This window comes from Danio aesculapii, chromosome 4 (genome assembly GCF_903798145.1).
Source record: "Danio aesculapii chromosome 4, fDanAes4.1, whole genome shotgun sequence".
Classification (NCBI taxonomy): Eukaryota; Metazoa; Chordata; class Actinopteri; order Cypriniformes; family Danionidae; genus Danio; species Danio aesculapii.
Window position 1 is genome coordinate 48,663,158 of NC_079438.1, and position 23,809 is coordinate 48,686,966.

General features: G+C 35.0%; 1 protein-coding gene across 1 annotated transcript in view; it reads right to left on the bottom strand.

Moving 5' to 3' along the window:
- Nucleotides 1–79: 79 nt before the first annotated feature.
- cped1 (cadherin-like and PC-esterase domain containing 1) overlaps nt 80–23,809 on the bottom strand; it is a 76,208-nt gene continuing 52,478 nt past the window's right edge. Inside the window, exons 16-21 of the mRNA XM_056456387.1 lie at nt 10,011–10,170; nt 7,552–7,688; nt 2,750–2,970; nt 2,554–2,667; nt 856–957; nt 80–209 (exon numbers count right to left, since the gene is read on the bottom strand). Coding sequence (XP_056312362.1) covers nt 80–209; nt 856–957; nt 2,554–2,667; nt 2,750–2,970; nt 7,552–7,688; nt 10,011–10,170 — 864 coding nt within the window. The remainder of the gene's footprint in view (nt 210–855; nt 958–2,553; nt 2,668–2,749; nt 2,971–7,551; nt 7,689–10,010; nt 10,171–23,809) is intronic.

Here is a 23,809-nt window from a genome sequence, read left to right on the forward strand (position 1 = left end):
TCTAGAACCAACAAATGAAGATGATAAGTCTGACACGTTTCTATAACTCTATAATAAAAAGAATAAAGTGAGTGTCTATCTACAGATTCATAAACCTTTTATGATCTCCAGTGATTCTTACCAGTGACAGAGAGCGGATACCATCCACGGGCAGATGGAAACCCATTCCTAAAGATTTCACCACCACCATGATGTTTTCAAGACCCTCCCTAAGAGATAAGACATTTGATGTTAATCATTCAAAGCCACATTGGTTGTAATTGGTTGTAATCTAAAAACAATTCATAATTTACTTAACAAATCCTGCATTTTATGTCTTTATTCTTTTAGGCTAACACAATTGGAGTTATATTAATATACACTATATATTATATTAATGTATATTATATTAGGGACAGTTCACCCAAACATAAAAAAAACTGTCATAATTTATATTCTATTTTATTCAGTGCAAAAGAAGATATTTTGAAAAATGTTGGAAATCTGTAACCATTGACTTCCATAGTATTTGTTTTTCATACTATGGATGTTAATGATTACATTTTCCCAACATTTTTCAAAATATCATCTTTTGTGATAAATAAAATAAAACAAATCGAACTGGTTTGAAGAAGTCAAGGGTGAGTAAATGATAATTACAATTTTATATATTAAATTTCCGAAGCTCCTAATAGTGCGTTCATGCATTATAAAATATATGCATACAACATCTTGAACTAGGATAAGCAAATTGTCTATCATTTTCATTTCTGAGTGAATTGTTGCTTTAAAAAGGAAGATAAAAGTGCAACATTAAACAGTGACAACCTAATAATGAACAGGCTGGTTATTTGTTACATTTGCATTCATTCTTACCTCTCCAAAACCTGCCGAATGGTCCTCAAATGGTTCAGGTTCAGCCACTGCACCCCTCCAGCGACCAGCACTGTCTGAGGTGAGTTCTCCAGCGGCTGTGACCTGAAATCAGTTCCATTTACTTCTTTAAATTGTGAAACTCACTAATTAAAGGGATGGTTCACTAAAACAATAAAAATTCTGCCATCATTTACTCACCCTTCACTTGTTTAAAACATATTTGCGTTTCTTTCTTCTGTTCAACAAAAAAGAACATATTTTGAAAAATGTTGATGGCATCCATTGACTTCAATATCATTTTTCAAAATATCTTATTTTTTGTTCAAATGAAGGTTTAAAACCACATAAGGGAGAATAAATGATGAGGTAATTTTCATTTTTTGAGTGAACTATCCCTTTAGGATAAATTTAACATCAAGTTAAACAAAAACAAAACAAACAAACAAACAAACAAACAAACAAACAAACAAACAAACAAACAAACAAACAAACAAGTGCTTTCATTCAACTCAAGCTGGTCTAATGTTGATTCAGTTTAGTTTAACAAGTGTTGACATTGCAAAATGTAGTTCATTAACAATGTCAATTCTTCGATAAGCAGCTCAACAGAAGGAAAGTGTCATTAGCTATTTTTCTATGCAAAAATGCAAATTAACTTTATGCGCAAAACTGGATTATTGCATAAAAGACGTGCGAAAAAAGCAGCGTTTCCATCCAACGAGTCAAAGCGAAAAAAATCGTCACTTCCTGATTATCTGGCGCCAAATATCAACAGTAAAAAGGGAATTTGCTGTGGTAGGAGAAGCTGCGTGAATATTTTCGTTATTCAATTAATGACTTTCCCCTCAGAAGGCAATCCTGACATGCAATGAACGTGTGGTGGTGTTTGTAGGCGTGAGACGCGGAGATCAGACGCTCTTGATTGTGGAGGTCATTAATAATATAATAACACTAATACTGAAATGATTAAGGCGTTTTAGAATATCCAAAACAACATTTCAGATGTTTCACAGTAAAAGTGTTTCCATCAAAGTTTATGCGCATCTTTTCTTATAGAATAAAAGGTTTATCCTATATTCTGTGTTGCACATATGTTTTTTATGCACATTTTTAAAACTTATGCGTATCTTGGCGTTTTTTCAATATAGATTCAATTCAGTTTATTAAAAATGTCAACAATAAAACATTAGTCAATAATGAATCATTGCAATCAGCATAGCATGATAATTTTACATGAGTGAAAGTCAATTCAGTTCAATTCAATTCAATAAGTGTTTATGTCAGTTATAAAAATAAGTATAATAAGCTAAAAGTAGCTCCACAGAAGTCCATAGTGTAGTTATTTGGTTTCAATCTGTTCAGTGTGTATTCTATTTATTTCAATAATATTAAAGTTGCAAAATAAACATCAATTAAAAGACAAAGTCTAAGTCAATAGTGTTCTTTAAAGTGCTCGTTACACCCCAACTAAGCTGCTCAAACTGCATCAACTGACAAAAATGGAGCAGAAAAAACATAAAACATAACTGCTCTTTAATTTCATTACACTAAAACGTAATGCAGCAGAACATTTTAACAGCTCTCAAACACATGCATCCCACTAACAAACACGCAATCACATCTGTGCTGCATATCTCAGCCCTTGGCCACATCAGTAGCAGTGTGAGGTCAGTGGCGCGCTGAGCCAGCAGTGGTTACCATCCCTGGTGAGATACTCTGATCTGACACACAGCCTGCCGACCACATACAGCCCACATCCCACCATCAAACCCGGTGCCAAAGTCATTTAGTGTGTTAACAAGGCCTCTGCCACTTTAGACAGACACCAAACCCGCACATTCACAACTTAATGGCTCTAAGGGAGACAAACAACATTCAACGTGCACATACAGACCTTTCTAGAAGCTGCTGCAGAGCTCTTTGGAAGGTGGGTCTGTGGGTCTTTGGCAGCCAGAATTGTGGGTAGTAGGAGTAGCTGACGATAGTTCGGCCCTGGTTCAGATTGTGGTAGACGATGGTGTTGTGAGCTTTATCCCAGTCCTCCAGCGTGGTGTTCACCCTCTCCATCAGGTAGTACATCATCCCTCGATTGGTGGAGTCCCCGATAAACAGGACCTGGGGGAAAGAATGAATGTATGTTAGGTGTATACATCTTTTTAAAAATTCTGGTGTGGTTTTAAGAAATGTTTTGCTTGATTACAAATGAATTCTTAATCTGTTTTTGATAATTGTAAAGCTTTTTAGGACCCTTTTGTCTACATGAAATAATTGTAATATTTATTTACAATCCGTACAACCCTCAAAAAGGCTGTTTCATAAAAGAGATTCTATCAAAAAGCATAAAAAAATGTATTAATGGTAGAACAATATATTGAATGATAGAATAAAAAATAGAATGAAAAATATAACGATAGAACAATAGACAGAACGATAAATAGAATAATAGAACAATAGATAGAATGAAAAATAGAACGATAGAACAATAGACAGAGCGATAAATAGAATAATAGAACAATAGATAGAATGAAAAATAGAACGATAGAACAATAGAAAGATAAAACGAAAAATATAACGATAGAACAATAGATATAAAGAAAAATAGAATGATAGAAGAATATAGAACAAAAAATTGAATGATAGAACAATAGATAGAACGATACAATGATAAACAGAATGATGAACAATAGATAGAACGAAAAATAGAATGTTAGAAGAACAGATACGACTATAAATAGAATGATAGAACAATAGATAGAATGGTACAATGAAAAATAGAATGATAAAACGATAGAACGAAAATGATAAAACGAAAAAACGATAGATATAACGAAAAAAGAATGATAAAATAATAAATAGATATAACGTAAAACTAAAATGATAAAATGATAGATATAACGAAAAATAGCATGATAAAACAATAAACAGACATACTGAAAAACAGATTGATAAAACGATAGATGTAACGAAAGATGATTAGATGGATGGATGGATCAGGATTTTTCATACAGACCTTAATTAATATGGCGCTTTCAACAATTAAAGCTTTCTTTTTCTCAGTGGGCAGATTGAAGAACCCAAACTGAGGGAATGAATTACCCGTCCTATCATTACAGGAGCAAAAGTTGCATTATGCCCTGTTGAGATCACAGTCGCCATAATAAAGCACTTCACAAGATTCAGATTTTTAGTCTGTTGTGTGCACTTTTGGCAGTGCAGTTGGCAGGAATGCCAGTCTAAATCACAAGACCTCTCAGCGCGGGCACCGGCTCACACTGTGGTCTGCAAACATGCTCACAAGATTAATGAAACATACTTTCAGATTGAAGTCAGAAGTTGCACTCATGTCATTTCAAACCTGAATTGTCATTTTTTGAGTAAAGGATAAAAGAAAACAACATCAGCAAGATGTAATACTGTATAAATGGGCTGTAAGTAGCTCTAATAATTATGAACAATGTTGATGTATTTATTTTTAGGTATTTTTAATTGTTTTTGATTAGAGAATGTTTAAAAGGACTTAAATTTAAGCATTTTGTAAATTCCAAGCATTTTTATATTTCACAAAATAAAAAAGGTCAGAATAACAAATGCTTTAATTTGTTGGTGCATTTAAAAATAACAGGGCTATTGCACCAAATATTGATTTCCTACTAGTCTGAAATTAAAAAATGATATTTTGTTGTCTAAAAATTATCTTAAACATAATTATGGAAGAAAAATCATAAACAGTTTAAAGAATAAAACCAAAAATAAGTTTTATTCAAAAGCATACCTATAAATCATTACGCCTATTTTCAAGTGAAAATTATATTTATATATAATCCATACAATAATGCACTTTTAACAACTTTTGCTCTATTTCAAAGCCTTTTAAACTAATGTTCAATGTGTTAAAAATATGTTTTGTACATGAAAAGCAACATTATACGCACAATGACGTTGTGAACTCAAAAAGCTGCAGTGCCGTCTCAGAAAATGACTTTAACATGAAATTATACTCATGAGTATAACTCTAGACCTTGACAATCTAAAGCCCTTTTATTTCAAACAATCTTTCCTGAAGAGACAGTTTTTCCCCCTGCTGCATGGGCTTGCAGTCAGAGGGCTGCGGTTTGTCTGTAGCGAGAGCCCGGGCCCTTGTGTAATGTGGCCATTTGTTTGTGTCAGAACTGATCTTGTGAGTCTTAAATCGAGACGGGGTGGAAACAGTCGTGCTGTGAAGATGAGCGCTTGGGGAATGTTTGAAGCGGGAACAGACTGGAGGTTTGGCACACAGCTTTGAAAAGCTCCTGCTGGGCTTTAAGCAATCATTTAAAAACAACTCAAAACACAAGAGGTGTGCAGATCACATTGAGTAAAAAAGGAAGGAGAAGTTATGATGAAATAAAATGGAGGCGCAAACACAAGAGTGTGTGTGTTTTTTTCTTCTCCTCTAAAGTAATTTCCCCTCTCCTCTCAGAAAGAAAACGTACAGCATACTTACAAGTGCATATAAAAGCAGCAGTGGAATTGAATCATGTGGTTGCTGTAGATGAGGGAGCTCAGCACCTGCTCTCTGATAAACATCTGCCACTAGAACTTCAATGCTATTGGAGCTGCTTGCCTTCCACATTAATTCATTCTTAAGTATTATAAATGATGTACATATGGTAAAGCTGTCAGCTGCACACTGTGTAAATGAATGCATTTTAGCATGATGTGCAGAAAAAAAGCTAGATCAAACAGTTGATTTAAATGGAGAAAAAGTCAGAAAATTACATCATGAAATTACTATAGTATTTACACTAACCGGCCACTTTATTAGGCACACCTTACTAGTACCGGGTTGGACCCCATTTTGGATTCAGAACTGCCTTAATTCTTTGTGGCATAGATTTAACAAGGTACTGGTAATATTCCTCAGAGATTTTGGTCCATATTGACATGACAGCATCACGCAGTTGCTGCAGATTTGTCGGCTGCACATCCATGATGCGAAACTCCCATTCCACCACATCTCATAGGTGCTCTATTGGATCGAGTTCTGGTGATTGTGGAGGCCATTTGAGTACAGTGAACTCATTGTCATGTTCAAGAAACCAGTCTGAGATGATTTGCGCTTAATGACATGATGCGTTGGAAGTAGCCATCAGAAGATGGGTACACTGTGGTCATAAAGGGATGGACATGGTGAGCAGCAATGCTCATGTAGGATGTGGCATTGATACGATGCTTAATTAGTACTAATGGGCCCAAAATGTGCTAAGAAAATATCCTTCACACCATTACACCACCACCGGCCTGAACCACTGTTACAAGACAGGATGGATCCATGCTTTTATGTTGTTGACATCAAATTCTGACCCTACCATGTGAATGTCACAGCAGAAATCAAGACTAATTTTTCCAATCTTCTATTGTCCAATTTTAAATATGCTCTTGGTTGAAACGAGGGGTTATTTGAGTTTCTGTTGCCTTTCTATCAGCTCTAACCAGTCTGGCCATTCTCCACTGACCTCTGGCATCAACAAGGAATTTGGGCCCACAGAACTGCAGCATACTAGATTTTTTTTTTCTATTTTTCCATTATCTGTAAACCCTAGAGATGGCTGATTAGAAATTTGCATTATTGAGCAGTTGGACAGGTGTCCCTAATAAAGTGTATATACAACAGTATACTGTATAAAGGTCAAATAGTACATGTGTATCATTCTTATATTGTTGATAAGTTGATTAAAGCCAAAAGTACTAGTAAAAGAATAAAATAACTTCCATTAATGAGTTGTTAAAAAGTACATTTAAGCACAAATACACAGCGGTGATGTATTTGTGCACATTTGGACACTAGCACTACTGTTGAAAAGTTGATCTTCACTGTCAAAAACAAAGTAGCACGACTGATCTCAACGCTGAGAATAAGAAATGTTATTTAAATCAGTATATTTATTTATGTACCATTTATTTTTCCAGGAAAGTCATTTGAGATTAACAGAAATCTCTCCTTCAAGGGAGTCCTGGCCACAATGACAGTACAAAAAGATTTATTTTTAAGGGATAGTTCACCCAAAAATTTGTATTACCTCATTATTTACTCTCCCTTGTGTGGTTCTAAACCTTTATGAGTTTCTTGATTCTGTTGAACAAAAGAATAGGTGTTGAGAATGTTGGTTGCTGGAACCGATCAACTCCACAGTAGGAAAAACAAATACTTTGGAAGTCAATGGGTCCCAGCAGCTAGCATTTTTCTAAATATCTTCTTGTGGTCAATACAAGAAAAAAACTGAAGAGTGAGTAAATGATGACAGAAATTTTTGGGTGAACGATCCCTTTAGGACTAATAGTTATTTAATTGTTTTATTTAAACAATACTCTTATGCTCTGTTGAGATCACAGTCGCCATAAAGCACTTCAAAAGAGTCTAGTTAGCCTAGATTTTTGATTGTTTGTGCACTTTTGAGTACCAGTAAACTCTCATTTAAAACAATAACATAGCAATAGTATAATTAGATTAATATCCAAGAATCACTGAACACTTTTGCTGCTTAAAATCCAGCTATGCCTACATAAGATTCAATTTGACTTAATGCTATTATTCTATTTTTGATTAAACAAATGCATCCTTAGACTTCTTTCAAAACCATCCAAACTCAGTCTAACCCCCTATTGTGACTTGTTATATAATTTCATTTCTGATTTTCAGTGTTTGCGGTTGCTCACCTTCCGGTCCATCATGCAGGACTGCAGCTGAGGTTGATCCAACAGTGGGTGATAACAATTGTCCGGCTGCCAGGAAACCTCTCTCCAATCACAAGTCCTGTTGTCTGAACAGCTCAGGCACGGGACGACCCAGCGGCCTGACAGAGACGGAAAATATTTAGTGATAGCGTCTTTATAGTGCATTCTGCTCAATTTCCATGACTGCATTTTCTCAGATTACAGTGCTCATGTGAGTTTCGAAGTGTTCAACAGCCGTACTGTAAACATATCAAATGCTCACCATAAAATGTTGAATCAGATGGGAAACATTTCATACTAGCATTCCAACTAGACACTATTACATCACCATAAGCAGATTCAGACAGTAAACAGGGTTCTGTTTCCACCTGGTATTTAAATACATTCAAATGTGTCTCTTGTGAACACTATGGATTTCATCAACACCCTTCCATCTTATTTCGCCATGCTCAAACTCACTGTTAGGGCGCCTGAATCACTTTTATGTGACAAGTCAACGTGAAAGCAAGAAAATTAAGACAATTATACATTTTAATTAAAATCCATGTGTTTTGCAACTGCAAAGCAAAGTATGAATTTCTTGTTTTGTGCACTTTCACATAACATGCACTATTCAGCACTATTCAGCTTATTCTCTGCGTACGAGCAGGCGCAGCCATTTGAATCATTTTGACTCAAGACTTCCGGTCTCATTCACTTCCATTCATTTTTAGACGTTAAAAACAGCTCGTTTTGCTGCTTGATAATGCAAACTGATATTTTCTTATTATATTATTCTACTTTGTCTGTATAATCATGCAAAAACTTGTTTGTAGAGCAAGTAGTTTGACAGTTTTCTGCCGTTTATTATTCCTAGTCATTTCTCTCATAGGCAACTAAATCGAAAGCTCAAAAATGCAAAAATCGCAAAAACGAGCGCACTTTAGCACTGAAGAATAAGCTCAATAACATTCATGCATTTAGAAGATGATATTTGTGGCTGTTCAAATGCATTTAGTCTCATGAGCATCTACACTTTGAAAGCAATTCAGTCGAATGCGATTTTGTTTGCCTCTGGAAATGATTGAAAACATTTTTAAACCTTTTATTTAGCGATGTCCACTTGTGATCAGCTTGATTTGTTTATTTATTTAAATTCCAGATGTAAATGGGACATTCTACCAGAAATGTACATTATCTGTCCCTGAAATTAAAACAAACACAGTGAAGAAAAAGTATTTCATCCTAAAAATGTCTAAATGGACTGATGGTAGATTTCTGCGAGTTGTTCTGTAAAGGAACATGTCATTCATTTGGTTCTCAGATTTTTGTTCTGTATTAAAAACACTTTACACTATTGTCCTTGTCCTCAGCCCAATTGAACCTCCGGCTTTGTTATGCTAAAAACTGTTATTTGGAAAAACAAATACTTCAGAAATAGCCAGTTTAAGTTGTTATTATTCGCATCAATTGATTAAAAACATGAAACGATAAATAAATTCTACAAATATATAATACAAAAAAATTGTTCCCATGTTTCTGTCAGTCCTGTCACATTTACATTAAGCTTAAAATAAAATGCGTGCATTACACGTTTAAGGCTATGACTCAGAAGTGACATCATTTGACGAAGAAGAAGCTGACAGTAATCAAGGATGTATCCTATCATTGAATTGTATGATTTTCTACTTGTTTTTGTATGATTTTTTGGAGGACGACAAGCTTAATTCAGGCCCTGTCATGTTTTTTAAAAAAAATTTATTTTAAAAGTTTTTAATTTTTCATTCATTATAAGAGAGAAGATGAGCTCATACACACAAAGTCTATATGACTCCATCAAAAACAAAGTAGTTCCCGCTGACTTTGATGCACTGTTCTGCTGATTCCTTCTTTTTACTTTTATAGCGCTGACTGCAAACCTCCTCTGAACTCTAACCTGGCGGTTTTAAATCTAAAAGGCCTAACAGCTGAACATACATTCAGAGAATGTCCCTGCAGAAGGACAACTCACTCCAAAAAAACCTGTATGAAGTGATTATATTCCCTCATAAAGTCAGCATGGAAGCCCTAACCTTATAATCGAGCAATGATTCAACTCAAGCGATGAATCAGAGCTTTATCACACAGTAAAAGCAGACACATAAATTACCAACCTTCAGTTCCCTACCAAACCTTTCCCATCCTCCAGTGTAGCAGCTAATAAACCGTGAATCTCGAGCTAATATAGCCAAACACATGATGAACTACTTTGTAACTAAAATATACAGTTTTAAGGCCAACATGATCCTGCACACAGAAAGAAAAATAGGCGGTAAATATATCATCAGACCGTAAAAACTGACACTTTGCGATGGCGTACTACCTTGTATGAAAAACAGGACTTTAAATCTTACAGCAACTTTCAGGTTCAAATTTCAGACGTTTAATTACAAGCCGGTGATCAAAACCTGGAGCATACATACCAGGTTCATCTCCTGAAAGGCAAGGCCGAAGTGAAGCCTGGGCCTCTCCTGAAGATCGCACTCCTGGAATGGGCTCCAAACCGCAGGGCTGGTCTGGCCGAACGACTAGGCCGCAGTCCTGCTCCGACAGGGTGAGAAAAGAAGAGATACAGGTTGGAGTCTGGAAAGTTCATGGTGGCACTCTTATGTAAAAAAAAACTGTTCAAGAAAATAAAATCTGATATAGATAGAGTTGCTGCAAAGTTTCCATAGCCTTTTCACCCCTTTGGCTTTCATGTGGGCACGTACATGAGGTTCCTCATGGTCAAATTAAAGCATGCGCGCCGCTTGACGCCTGCCCTGTGCCCTTGCCCCCTTGTTAGGGGCTAAGGGTCAAACAAACCTAACAGGCTAAATGACAGAAGCGAGGCCGCTCCGCCGACCCTCGAGGTCCCACACGGGAGCCATCGGGTCTGGCTCGACTTCTGAAGAGCGGCTCTCCATTCACTTTTTTCTTTTGCCCCCTTCCTTAACACTTTGCACAGGGGCTTCTCGAGGCCACGTAACATTCCCCAAGTTCCCGCCGCTGTTCTCGACAAAGTGCCACAAGACAACTTAACAGGGATTTTCTTGTTCGTACCTGTGCACAGTGTGTGCGTGCAAACAAGAGCGGCCTTTTGATTCTAAGCAGGCCCGCATAAATCAGCAGGCTCGCGGAAACCGCCTAGCACTGATGCATCAGAGCCGAAAAGTTAGCATCCCTCCGGAAAGGAAAATGCACATTATTAATTCACATTGGAAGGGCAAAGGAACATGAAAGAGGAATAAACATGTCATTTTTCCATTCCCCTGACAAGAAAACAATAAAGGCTTTAGTCAAAGGTCAAGCGATTTCATTTTTTCGTGCCAATTGTTGAGTGAATGATTTTTGCGATGCATCTTACTGTCTTTATATCACCAGAGAATAATGAGTCAAGAGCATCTGGTTAATGAGGATTTCACATAACTAAAACCAATAAGAGAACATAAGGCAAAACAATATTTTATTCAAAACAATATGAAGCTATTGGGATTTGACAGCATTTTACAAGAGAAAACTTTTGGTGGTATTTAATACTTAAAGACTCCCCACTACATAAATAAACTGTGTGTGCAACGTGGGTTGGAGACATAAATGAAACTAAAGGTGTATAGTTCTGATATTTACATTTTAGATTGTAATGTTTTAGAAATGTTTACTTCAATAAAATCTGCTGAAAGTTCAGATTTGCAATCATAGGAATACATTTCATTACTATATTAAATGTCACGCCGCACTTTGAGTTCACACCTGAACATTGCAGGTGATAAACCCACATTAAATATTGTATTTCAACAATTTAAAGTCAGGTTTAGACTTAACACCCGTGTCTCATCTGCGTTAAAGCAATTAAATGGGTTTTAAGATAATAAAATGTTTTAGGTTGCTAAAGTAGTCCACAATAGTAAAGTTTTACCGTACTGTAATTATTAATTATCAATTTCATTACTCTATAGGTCAAATCTAAAAATTTTATTGACATATGTACACTCATACTAAATTGTTTAAAATTATATTTTTATTTGTAAATTTCAATGTAAGATGTTGGCTATGGATGGATGGATGGATGGATGGATGGATGGATGGATGGATGGATGGATGGATGGATGGATGGATGGATGGATGGATGGATGGATGGATGGATGGATAGATAGATAGATAGATAGATAGATAGATAGATAGATAGATATCCATCAAACTCATCTTTCTTTGTTTCTGCCAAGTTTCTTTTTGACTTTCACTTTCTTCTCTTTCATCCTCTACTGAGGGACACATGATCCCCCTGGAATGGTTTTGCATGTTTGATCCCTGACAGAAAGCTGTTAATCTCCTGCTTGTAAATTTGATGTCTTTCATTGTACTACAGCTGAGGGCTTTGTCTCCACTGGCGGCTTATTAAAGCAGCCTTCTTAAGTATGTGTCCTTCCTCTCAGAAAGGCTTAAGACTCGCGCTTGAAACACACTTTCAAAGATAAAAGCTAAGCAGAAGGTTGTTGTGGAAGCTGAAGAGGGGTTTGGAGAGCTGCTAGTATTCTACTTGACCGTGGTGGTTGCTGAGAGCAGGGTCTGATGTACGCCAATAATCCTGGCTTTTGTATCAGCGCAGGTTATTGGCTTTGATCAGGAGAGATTACTCTAGGCCTCTGCTCCCTGTAACCCACACGAGTGGCTCGGACAAGCCTTCAGAGCTTAAACGTTCACACACGTTCACTTAAAAATGTGCATGGAAATGTTTAGTATGGGCTGGATTTGTTGTATTCTTATTTGGATAAAACAAATAAGAATACAACAAAAACAGAATAACAAACTTGCTTAATAACATCATAGTAATAAATCAGACAGCAATATTCATTAAAAACAATAAATAATGCAAAATTACAGATTGCATAAATGTGCAACATCAACTGATTCTTGTTCTGAAAAAGCCTTTGTGGAGTATAAACTATTGTTACACTGAATTACATTTCAGTGAATGTCTTCTGTAAATCCTGATAAAAACATATCTTTAAATGCTTCCCTTAGATATAGCATTTTCCTCTCTTTGCCTGAAAATATAAATGAAATATTGTCAGATGGGAACTTGATCTGACAGATGTTTTAATACAGTTTGGTTTATGATGTCCCAGTGCCCAGCCGACAAAGACTTAACATTGGCAGATAAGCAGGAGCATTTGGAGCATGCTTTCTTCAACACTAATCAATGCAAAAAAAAGGAAAGTGTAATTAAATTGGGTGTATTGTGAGAAGTGCCATACAGATGTCCCATCTGCTCATTGAAATACAGCTTTTGTTATGAAAGACTGAAGTGGATTTACTGGGAGTGTTTAATGTAATCCTGCGGATTGTGGATTGTAATCCTATATAGAACTGTCATGCTGTTGGCCAATCCCTCACACTATAAGACAGGCTATCAGGTTTCTATTCATTAGGATATAGTGAAAAACAGAAGAAGTATAAGCTGTAGGCATCAAAAAGTTTCATTTAAATGAAAATAAGAGGTTTTCTGACCAACTCCTTTCATCAGCTAAGATAACAGAAAGAGAGGTTTTATTTAACTTCAAGAGTTGGGTTAGCATTCACGTTTGACAAGGGAGAGATCGCAGACCACAAGCGAGAATTTTCTAACTGGAGAAATAAAATAAAATAAAATAAAATAAAATAAAATAAAATAAAATAAAATAAAATAAAATAAAATAAAATAAAATAAAATAAAATAAAATAAAATAAAATAAAATAAAATAAAATAAAATAAAATAAAATAAAATAAAATAAAAAATGAATAAATATTTTTTTATTAACAAAAATAATAAAAAATAAAAATAAAATAAAATAAATAAAAAATAAAATAAATAAATAAATAAATAAATATTTTTTTATTAAAAAATAAAATAAAATAAAATAAAATAAAATAAAATAAAATAAAATAAAATAAAATAAAATAAAATAAAATAAAATAAATTTAAATTAAATTAAATTAAATGATACAATTTATTTAAAAAAAAAAAGGGTTAAAAGGATATTTACTAATTTCTCTCTGGGATGATCAAACAACAGACCAAAACACATTCATTCATTTAAAAGCAAAATCAAGAAGCAATATGTAATACTTCATACATGACTGTTTGTCAAACTGTCTAAGGCTCTGTTCTGAAGTTCTTTGTCTCCAAACATAATTATACAGATAAACATAAAACATACATAAAAACACACATGGATGCAATCATCCAAAGCAGATTCCAGCCAAAAATCTCATATAAGCTCTCGAAAAACAGAATAGACATGCTCTTATAAGGTCAGGTTATCAGAAGAGAAGCCTTGCTCCGCATCTGGTCTCTGTTTTCATACAGTAGATCTCTAGAGCTGGATGCACAGCTACAGCCTGCTATTCACCAAAGACCACCCCTCCCCCACACACAAGTTTGTACATCTTAGTGGAGATCTGAAAAAAATAACTACTGTGTTCATATTGACCTCTACACATAAACATTTTCAGAAAAGTAACATGTAATAGTCATTTAAATAATTTATAAATTCAGAATTCTGACATTTTCCCAAGAACTGAAATTTTACCATATATGTTTTAGCAACTATGGAATTTTATACTTCCTGCAAGTCTGGGTTTATTCTTGGAATTTTCACTGTTCTCACTCAAAAAATGTCAGTATTGCAAGATGTGAGGACGTCATGTAAATTTCTGAGAAAAACAATTTACAATACACTGTAAATATGTAATGAAAAAGTCAAGAAAACATTTTTTTTAAGTTACACAAAGTTTAACTTAATGTGTTAATTAATGCTAATTAATATTTGTAGTCAGTTTGATTAATGTAAGTTAAGTTGACTAGAAACAATGTACAATGTAGAACTAAAAACTGATAGATATATGACACAGACAGACAGACATCTTCAGAAATGGATGGATGGATGGATGGATGGATGGATGGATGGATGGATAGATAAATAGATAGATAGGACGACAGATAGAAAGATAGATAGAACGACAGATAGAACGATAGAGCAATAGATAGACAGGCAGAACAAAAAAATCGATAGATAGATAGATAGATAGATAGATAGATAGATAGATAGATAGATAGATAGATAGATAGATAGATAGATAGATAGATAGATAGATAGATAGATAGATAGATAGATAGATAGATAGATAGATAGATAGATAGATAGATAGATAGATAGATAGATAGATAGGACGACAGATAGAAAGATAGATAGAACGACAGATAGAACGATAGAGCAATAGATAGACAGGCAGAACAAAAAAATCGATAGATAGATAGATAGATAGATAGATAGATAGATAGATAGATAGATAGATAGATAGATAGATAGATAGATAGATAGATAGATAGATAGATAGATAGATAGATAGATAGATAGATAGATAGATAGATAGATAGATAGATAGATAGATTAAATTCTATTTGGTGTCGACATCTTTGAAACTGCACCACGAAATAAGCAATAAGCTGGTATTCCAATCCTTCAAAACCCTCGAGACCCTTTTCATAGTGGAGCGAGATCCAACGCCACAGCTAATAATGAATCAGTCCGTATCTGATATGAGATCAGTGGATTTGGCTAATACAAACCACATGGGTACACACACACAAACACACAGCACATCTAATTACTGATATTTGCAGCGCTCTTCTAATACTTATTTGATATGCTCACTGTAAATGCTTTGCAGGCCAGGTTGAGCTGAAGGGCATGAGGGGTTCAGCAGGTCAGTGTCGCCTGTTTTGGGGGGTCAGATCAAAGTTTGTGGGGTTTGGGGTTCATGTGTTTGAATGCTGCCATGGGCGGTTCGTTTTTGGGAGGTTTTTTTCATAGCGCAGTTGTGTTCGACAGCTGCGGTTTTGACAAATTTAAGGCGAAATGTAAGATGACATATGGAATCTGGTGTGGAGTCAAGCTCTATTATAGGATCTGAGCAATCAAAATATTGATCCCTCATTGACAGAAGGAAACACAAGGATGCAATAAAACCACAGTAAAATTCTGTATCTTTCCCTCCTTTCTGTGTCTGTTATAACCGAGCTTAGGATTGCAATTACATTTTTTATTTCATTTTATTTTATGATTTAACTTTAGTTAAACAATTTTTCCCCATTGAATATCAGTTTGAGTCACTGTCCATTTTATTACGCTTTTTGTTGTTTTATTTTATTTTATTTTATTTTATTATATTTTTTTCTTTTCATTTTACTTTTAATTTAATTTAATTTAACTTAATTTATTTATTGTTATATATGTGTTATACTGCACAATTATCCATCCATTCATCCATCCATCCATCCATCCATCCATCCATCCATCCATCCATCCATCTATCCATCTATCCATCTATCCATCTATCTATCTATCTATCTATCTATCTATCTATCTATCTATCTATCTATCTATCTATCTATCTATCTATCTATCTATCTATCTATCATCTATCATAGTGTAGTGTTCTAATTGTGTTTGTTATAACTGTTCTGGTCTTCCCTATCCATGAGTCTCTTTTCATGTCTGTTTCACATGTCGGTTCTTTTCCTCTTTTTCAGGCTAACTGTGGCATCAGATAAGCATTTACTAATTTCAGTGAGGAAATGAGCAGAAGTCAAAGCTGTCAGTCTCATCTTTTCGAAATATACACACTGACTTCCACTGTAATTCAATACTACCCAGTACCACCTGCGACACACACACACACACACAGACACGCACACAGCTGCTCTCACTTCACCGTCCTGTCTCTCATTTGGAGAGCAGTAGAATGAAAACCAGCCAGAGTTATTCAGGAACGCAAGTGTGAGATTTAACGGCAGGAAATTTTGGGTCCTTGAAGACAAATTGGACTAAAAATGTTGCATTTTTGCTTTGGTCCAAATGAATCTCTGCCAAAGCTGATTCTTTTCTGGCTAGATGGGAAAGAATGTAATACCTGGTCAGAGCAATCTTTTGGCATTGTCATCCATGTCAGGCAACCTTTTGTAAACGCATGCTTTTCGGCATTTAAATATATGCACATATTGAGTTTCATTCAAAGGTTTGGAGTTGGTATGATCTTTAAATATTTGTGATAAAAGTCCTGCAAACTCACCACTTTTTTAAGATTTAGGGTAATCTATATCTATGAAGGACAATGGCCTAATCCTAATGTAAATTTTAGATATAGTTCAGCCCCCCAACCAAAAAGAAACACAATTTACTTGCCCTCAGGCCATCAACGATGCACCTGATTCTAATGTCATTACTCGATTGAATGGACGTTATCAGTGGTTATCAGCTGATGGTTATGGGCCAGTAGGGGCCTTCTGCGCCTACTAGTGGGCTCAGAAGACTGTTATCATCCATTCACATGGTTAATCAGCTATATTAATAGAGTGATAATAGTCAAATCGGTTGCACGATGTAGGTGTCTATTTTGTTTTGTTTTTCCAATAGTGGAAAAATGTTTTCGGTAGAAGATTTTTAGTGAAGTCCATAATCACTGGTGAGTTATAAAATCCAAGGGCAAGTAAATGAACTGGGTGAACTATCCATTCAGTTCCTATTAAGTTTACTTGAGTGCTGCTGATGCAAAGGCACATTCAAATCCAATCTTAAATTACATCAGTTTAGCTTTCAATTCACAGAATGAGCACTGTGTTGCGTCTGACAGATCTACCGAATGTCTTTAGGAATTGAAAGATTTTACATTTAATTCAAATGAGGTTAAAAAAAAAAAGACAAACTAGAGAAACTTAAATTAAATTATTTAGATTTTTATGTTTCTTTTAATTTTTACTCTTTATTAAAATTAATTAATATTTTCCCCAAACATAATAATTTAGGTGTTCTCATTTTTATCTTAGTTTTTCTTTGATCTTATTATTTTAATTGGTTTATGACTTTGGTATGACTAATCTAATGTATTTACATATATATATATTATTGCATAGCATCCTAAAGACCAGAGATGCGCAAAGTAGGGCCCGCGGGCCAAAGTTGATCCATTGTCACCTTTGAGTTGGTCCACCATCCCATCTGAGAAGAGAGTGAGAAGGATGGAGAGGGTTGGGGTGAATGCCTTTAAAAAAGAGATTGTTATTTCTAATTTTGACTTTTCTGTTTTATTGCTGAACTACAAAAAAGCTAACTGAAATGAAATGTTTTAATTAAATGTTGTAAAGGAATCAACTTCATTCTGTTTTAAATGAGATTGTTTTTGTTTTCATTGTAGTAAGTTTATTATAAAATGTAAAAAAAAAGCTATATTAGTTAACGTAAAGCAACGCTTACTAGTTATTACACATAACTAGTTTTAATTTTTTATTTGTATCTTTGGATTATTTGAGTTTTTGCTAATATCTGGGTCAATTTCTTCCGTTTGAAAAAAGTTTACCCGTAAAAATCATGATGATTTAATACTTTACCCGCAATACATGAAATTTATGCAACTTAAGGTCAACACTGTAAAATATATGACACAGCACATTAACTGTATTAGTAACTCAGACCGCATTAATAGTGGACCGCCAGCGGTTTGATTATTGTGAAATAACTGGGCAGCAGGGTCATAAAAGCACACAGCAGAGCAGGAGGCTTCTGAGTGAGATTGGCAAACAGACCCCTCCGTTAACAGGGACTGATTAAGAACAGAACGGATACATTTACTCAATTCTCTGGTACAAGTGAGCTGATTAGGTACAAAGCAAAAAAGGGGGCTGTGGCCAGACCGCAAAACACCAGCAGTCAGCTCCAAAAATCACCACGGGTTCATATTTCTGCTATAATTCCGGATCTGTGGGGAAATTTTCAGACATTGAGTTTCTCCATCTTGCTTGTTTCTGGTACCAGACATCTGACAACCAGTCAAACAAAATATTTCACATCATTACAAACAAAATAAATGCCAAAATCAAGTTCTGGAAAGTTTCAGAAAGGTTTGCTTCAGCTGGTAAACACTGTTGAACTATCATTGGTCAGTTGCGAGTAAGTCATAGGTAGGTGTGGCTCTGAGGCTCCGCCTTCCGTTAATGTCAAGTTTATTTTATCTGCTCAGTCCATCAAGGTCAAACACAAATAAAAACATGGAGACACTGAGATCAGATTTGTAGTAAATACTGAGACTGTAATTCTGATGGCTACATTCAGTTACCTCATGGTTTACTTCGTTTTGGGCCGCTGCTTTAACTTATCCGGTGTGTGATAGTTACAATAGGTGTTTAGTGTGATGTATGGAAGCCAACTTCATCAGGCAAATGAGGGAAAGAATTTAAGATTTACATGACCAACCATTTCCGTGTCTAAGAAGGTTGCCATTAGAGCGAGTAAGGGTGAATGAAACCTTTAGTGTTTCCTCAAGGATTTTTGTCCAGCTGTGGTAAAAGGCTTTTACAGAGATCTTCCAACTACCTATGGCGTTATTTCAATGACAAATGTCGAGAGCGCAATATTACAAGTCGAGATAACATTTGTGTAATACAAGCATGCTGATTTCCTCTGTTCGTGCACAAAACCTTTTACTCGCCCTCAAATATACACTGCTCAAGCGCAGATTTTCTTGTGAGCTCTAGTGCGATTAACTCATGTAAGGAGTATGTCTCCAACATTTATTAGATTTACTAGGAATATTTATGAATGTCTCCAATAGACCAACAGAACAGCATTGATGCATCCTGAAGTAAACTGAAACATCCACAAACACCAGCAAAATAAAGTAATTGTGTGCAAAACTAAAGACATTTATCTATAAATAAAGTATAATTATGAATACTGTTTTCATCAGACCTTAGAAGAAGTTACGTCATGTTTGCCGGCCTCACGCATTTCGGAGCCCTGTCAGTCAGTCAGCATGTAACCCTAAAGGGTTAAACAAATAATTCACAGCACTACAATGATTACAGAAAAGTTGCTCTGTTATAATTCACTTACATTTAATATATTTTGGTGCAATTATAAAAAAAAACAGCAACAAATGAAGGTTTTGAATGAGAAGCTGTAATGTAGCCGTGGCAGGAATGAATTTTGGTGTGGTGTCCCGCCATGGAAGAATGAATGTAGAGGAAACCATGTAAAATATAAGACCTAAAAAATGCTTCTCTGAAGAATTAATTGGAAACAAATGAAGCTCTATGGTACCACTGTGAAATCTGTGACATCTTGAATATATCCCTGATCAAACATCCAACCATTCGAACTATTGGAATACAATCCATTAGGACCAACAACGGTGGTATAGAAGAGTGAATGGAACCTTTTCATTGAAACCTAAAAAATATGACCCAAAATAAATGGTTCTCTAAAGAATTAATTGTAAAACAAATGAAGCTCCATGGCACCATTGTGAAATCTGTGGCATCCTGAATGGATCCCTGATCAAAAATCCAACCATTGGATCCAATGGAATCCAATTCATTGGAACCAACCATTGCAATATAGAAGAGTGAATGGAACCTTTTCCTTGAAACCCAAAATTATGACCTAAAAATTGTTCTCTGAAGAATTTTCCACTGAAGATTAATTGGAAAACAAATGAAGCTCTATGGCACCACTGTGAAATATGTGGCATCTTTAATGTATGCCTGATCACAAATCCAACCACTGGATCCATTGGAATCCAATTCAATGGAACCAACAATTCCAATATTGAAGAATGAATGGAACCTTTTCATTGAAACCTAAAATTATGACCTAAAAAATGGTTTTCTGAAGAATTTTCCACTAAAAAGTTAATTGAAAAACAACTGAAAATCTATGGCAGCACTGTGAGATCTGGGGCAATGCATCTGTAATCAAAAACCCACAGACAGTAGTAAAGGGTAGCATACAGCAACAGCATCATTTTGGAGAAGTGAATTGACCCTGACCTAGACGGTGCTGTATGAGGTTAATCCCTATGTGAGTGGGCCTGGTCTGACAGACTTCAAAAGCAGAGCTCCCGATCACGCGCGCATATATTCCACCCCAGATCCTGACGGAGCAAAGAAAGGCCACAAGACCCAGTGTGAATGCTTGAGATGGAGAGATTGGAGCATGTGAGAGGGGAAGAGAGAGAGATGAAAGGTATGGGTAGGTGCATTCAGAAGCTCTCTCCTGTCTTTCTTCATGTATACTCCATCATCAATCAACCAAATCAAAACCAATCTGTCAACTGCTGATTGAAAATCGAGACAAAGATTGCAGAAAGAAAACTGAAGGATGGAGGATTAGCAAAATAATATGGTAATATGAGTGGACAAAAAGGACATAGACATTGAAACTAAAGTACAAAACATGCGAAAAACAAAAGTGTTATTTGAAAATTACTTATAAAATAAAAAAATGTTTTGGAATAATGTGAAAACAACATTAATTTTTTAATCTAAATTTTTAATCTATGATAACAGCTCATCATTAAAAATAAAATATAAAATAAAAAATAAGAATATATATAACAAAATATAAATAAAATGAATTAAAAAAAAATCTATAATATTTTTATTTATCAATAAAATAAATAAAAATTAAATAAAATGCTAAAACAGTGTAATAAAACATATGGTGTATCATTGTTTCATTAAAACCAATATTCAAAAATTCCTTTAAAACAATATAGTAAAATAAAATGTTCTATATGAATACACCTTTATAATTTAAATAGAGTTTGCAATCGAGTATAAATGGTAACAAATAGTGAATGAATGAATGAATGAATGAATAAACGAACGGCTATTAAAAACACTAGCTACTAAAGTGTTTACTACTATTAGCTACTAAAACATGGGACAGACATATTTTCAGTCAAAATAATTAAACAAGAAATCATTACTCCAATATAGACACCTGTTAGCACAAAACAACCACTATTATCAGTATAATTAATGTAAATGTTTATCATTCTGAAGTACTCTGCCAAATACCATAGTCAGCATTTAAATGTGTGGAAGTATGACTTGAAGTTGGCCAAGTCGCACATGACCAGCAGCTGTGTGTGACTCTCCAGCAAAAATAGAAAAATCTTTTCCCCTAATCAGATCAGCAGAAAAACCGCTGTATCTTATTAGGATTGTGTGAATGTGCCACACTTATTCAAACCGGCATTTCCCCTGACTGGTGGTAACTCCGTCCAGCACTAATAAAGCCATTAATGTCTGTCATTGTGGCCATTGGCTTTCTGTGGGTTCAGCTTTAGCCAGATCCAGATGTGTGCGGACAGACTGTGAGCAGCAAATAAATGAAAGGGGATTGAGGCTCCTGTTGGAGGTTTCTTCAAGCTGGCGCACTTCAAAGTAAGGATTAAAAACTCCTGACAACATGAGGAAATTAGCACTTTACTCTCTATCACCAAACCAACCGGCGAGGTATGCAGAACGAGCAGTTATTTTGCGTAAGGTCAGAGTCACGTTAACAGGTGAACTGATGGTCAGATATGTGAGAAACAAGCTGGTCTTGTATAAAAATATGTGGAGGAACTTAGGAAATCATCCATGCCTCATTAACTGTCCCTCGAGTCTCCTTACAGCTGGCATTAAGATCAGTTTCGGGTGATCCGTTCATAGACAGACAGTGTTAAGAACTTGTTTAAATGTGATACATTCGTGTATTTCTATTTGTTGTGTAAGTAATAATCTGTTCTGAAATTTTAAAACAGGTTATAAGCAAAAACTGGTGGACTATAAAAACAAACAAAAGCATGCCTCAAAAACAAACCAAAAACAACAAAACAAAACAAAACAAAACAAAACAAAACAAAACAAAACAAAACAAAACAAAACAAAACAAACAAAACAAAACAAAACAAAACAAAACAAAACAAAACAAAACAAAACAAAACAAAACAAAACAAAACAAAACAAAAAATAACACCACCCAAAACAACTCTCAAAACAAAGCAAAACAAAACATTAAATAAACCCCCACCTGCCCCAATAATTCTCAAAACAAAGCAAAACAAAACAATAAATAACCCCCACCAAAAAATCTCAAAACAAAACAATAAATAACCCCCTAAAAAAATTCTCAAACAAAGCTAAACTAAACTAAATAAAACTAAGCGAAATTAAACAAAAAACTAAACTAAACAAAACAGTAAATAAACTCCTATGCCCAAAATAATTCTCAAAACAAAGCAAAACAAAAGAGTAAATAACCCCCACCCTCCAAAAAATTCTCAAAACAACAAAACAAAACAAACAACCCTCTCCCCCCCAAAAATCTCAAAACAAAAATCTAACCAAAATTAAGTACTAATAACTAAAATAAAAAAAATAAAAACAACAAAAACTATTTAGAAACAAAGTGAATGTAAATTCAAATGTTATACAAATAAAAAATGTTCAACAAAACAAACATGAAACAACCAAGCCAAGACTCCTTTTGGGTTATGTAGAGTTCAGTGATAAATGTTCAATCTGTAGAATTAAAGGTACAGTGTGTATTTTTTTGCCACTATTGGGCGTGTATTCACAACAAACAAAGGCGTAGTTTCATTATACAATTACTGAGTGTGGAATCATGAGTTGTGTTTTTCATTGTATTCTATGGTACTCATGGTTATGGACGAGCTATTAAAAGTATTCAAAACGCATTATCATAGTAGCAGAGTAAAGCCTGAAAGACATGAACTTTCGAAAGAAATTGCTGATGAAAACAGTCAAGCTTTTATTATTATGTTTTTTCCCATTGTGATCTTATTGGGAAAATGATTTTAATAAAAAAATCTTACATGTTGTGCCTTATAAGACAAAAAAGTGTGTTTTGGTGTTCATTAGGATCATTAAACAGTTCTTCATAACTGTCTTTACTGTGCTTGTTTTGACTACAAGATGAAAGCAGGAGCTCTCACAAAAATTAGGAAGGCAGAGGAGAAACGTGTATTTATGTGAGTCACAACACTGATACAACCCATCGTGTGTGGAAGTAATAACTGTTTGCATACCTGCCATCCTGCCTGTGTCGTCTTCAACTAATTAAAAATCAAATTGCCCCAACAATCAGGCAACGTTCTGCATTAGCCTGACAATACAGTGGCCAGAGATACTCGAGAGGACTTCAAAGCCCACCAGGGTGAATGGAGCTTGTGTTTGGCAGGGGGTGCTGGTGGTCCTCACCCACCGCCCCCCACTCTAGTTTACAGACATCCAGCCCTGACCATCATGGTACTCTCGCTGACCCATTGAGGAAAAACATGAAAAGAGAGCAGATGATAGAGCACTTGGTAGAGGAAAACGTCCAGGTGGATTTTGAGAGCCGGTTAAATGGACTG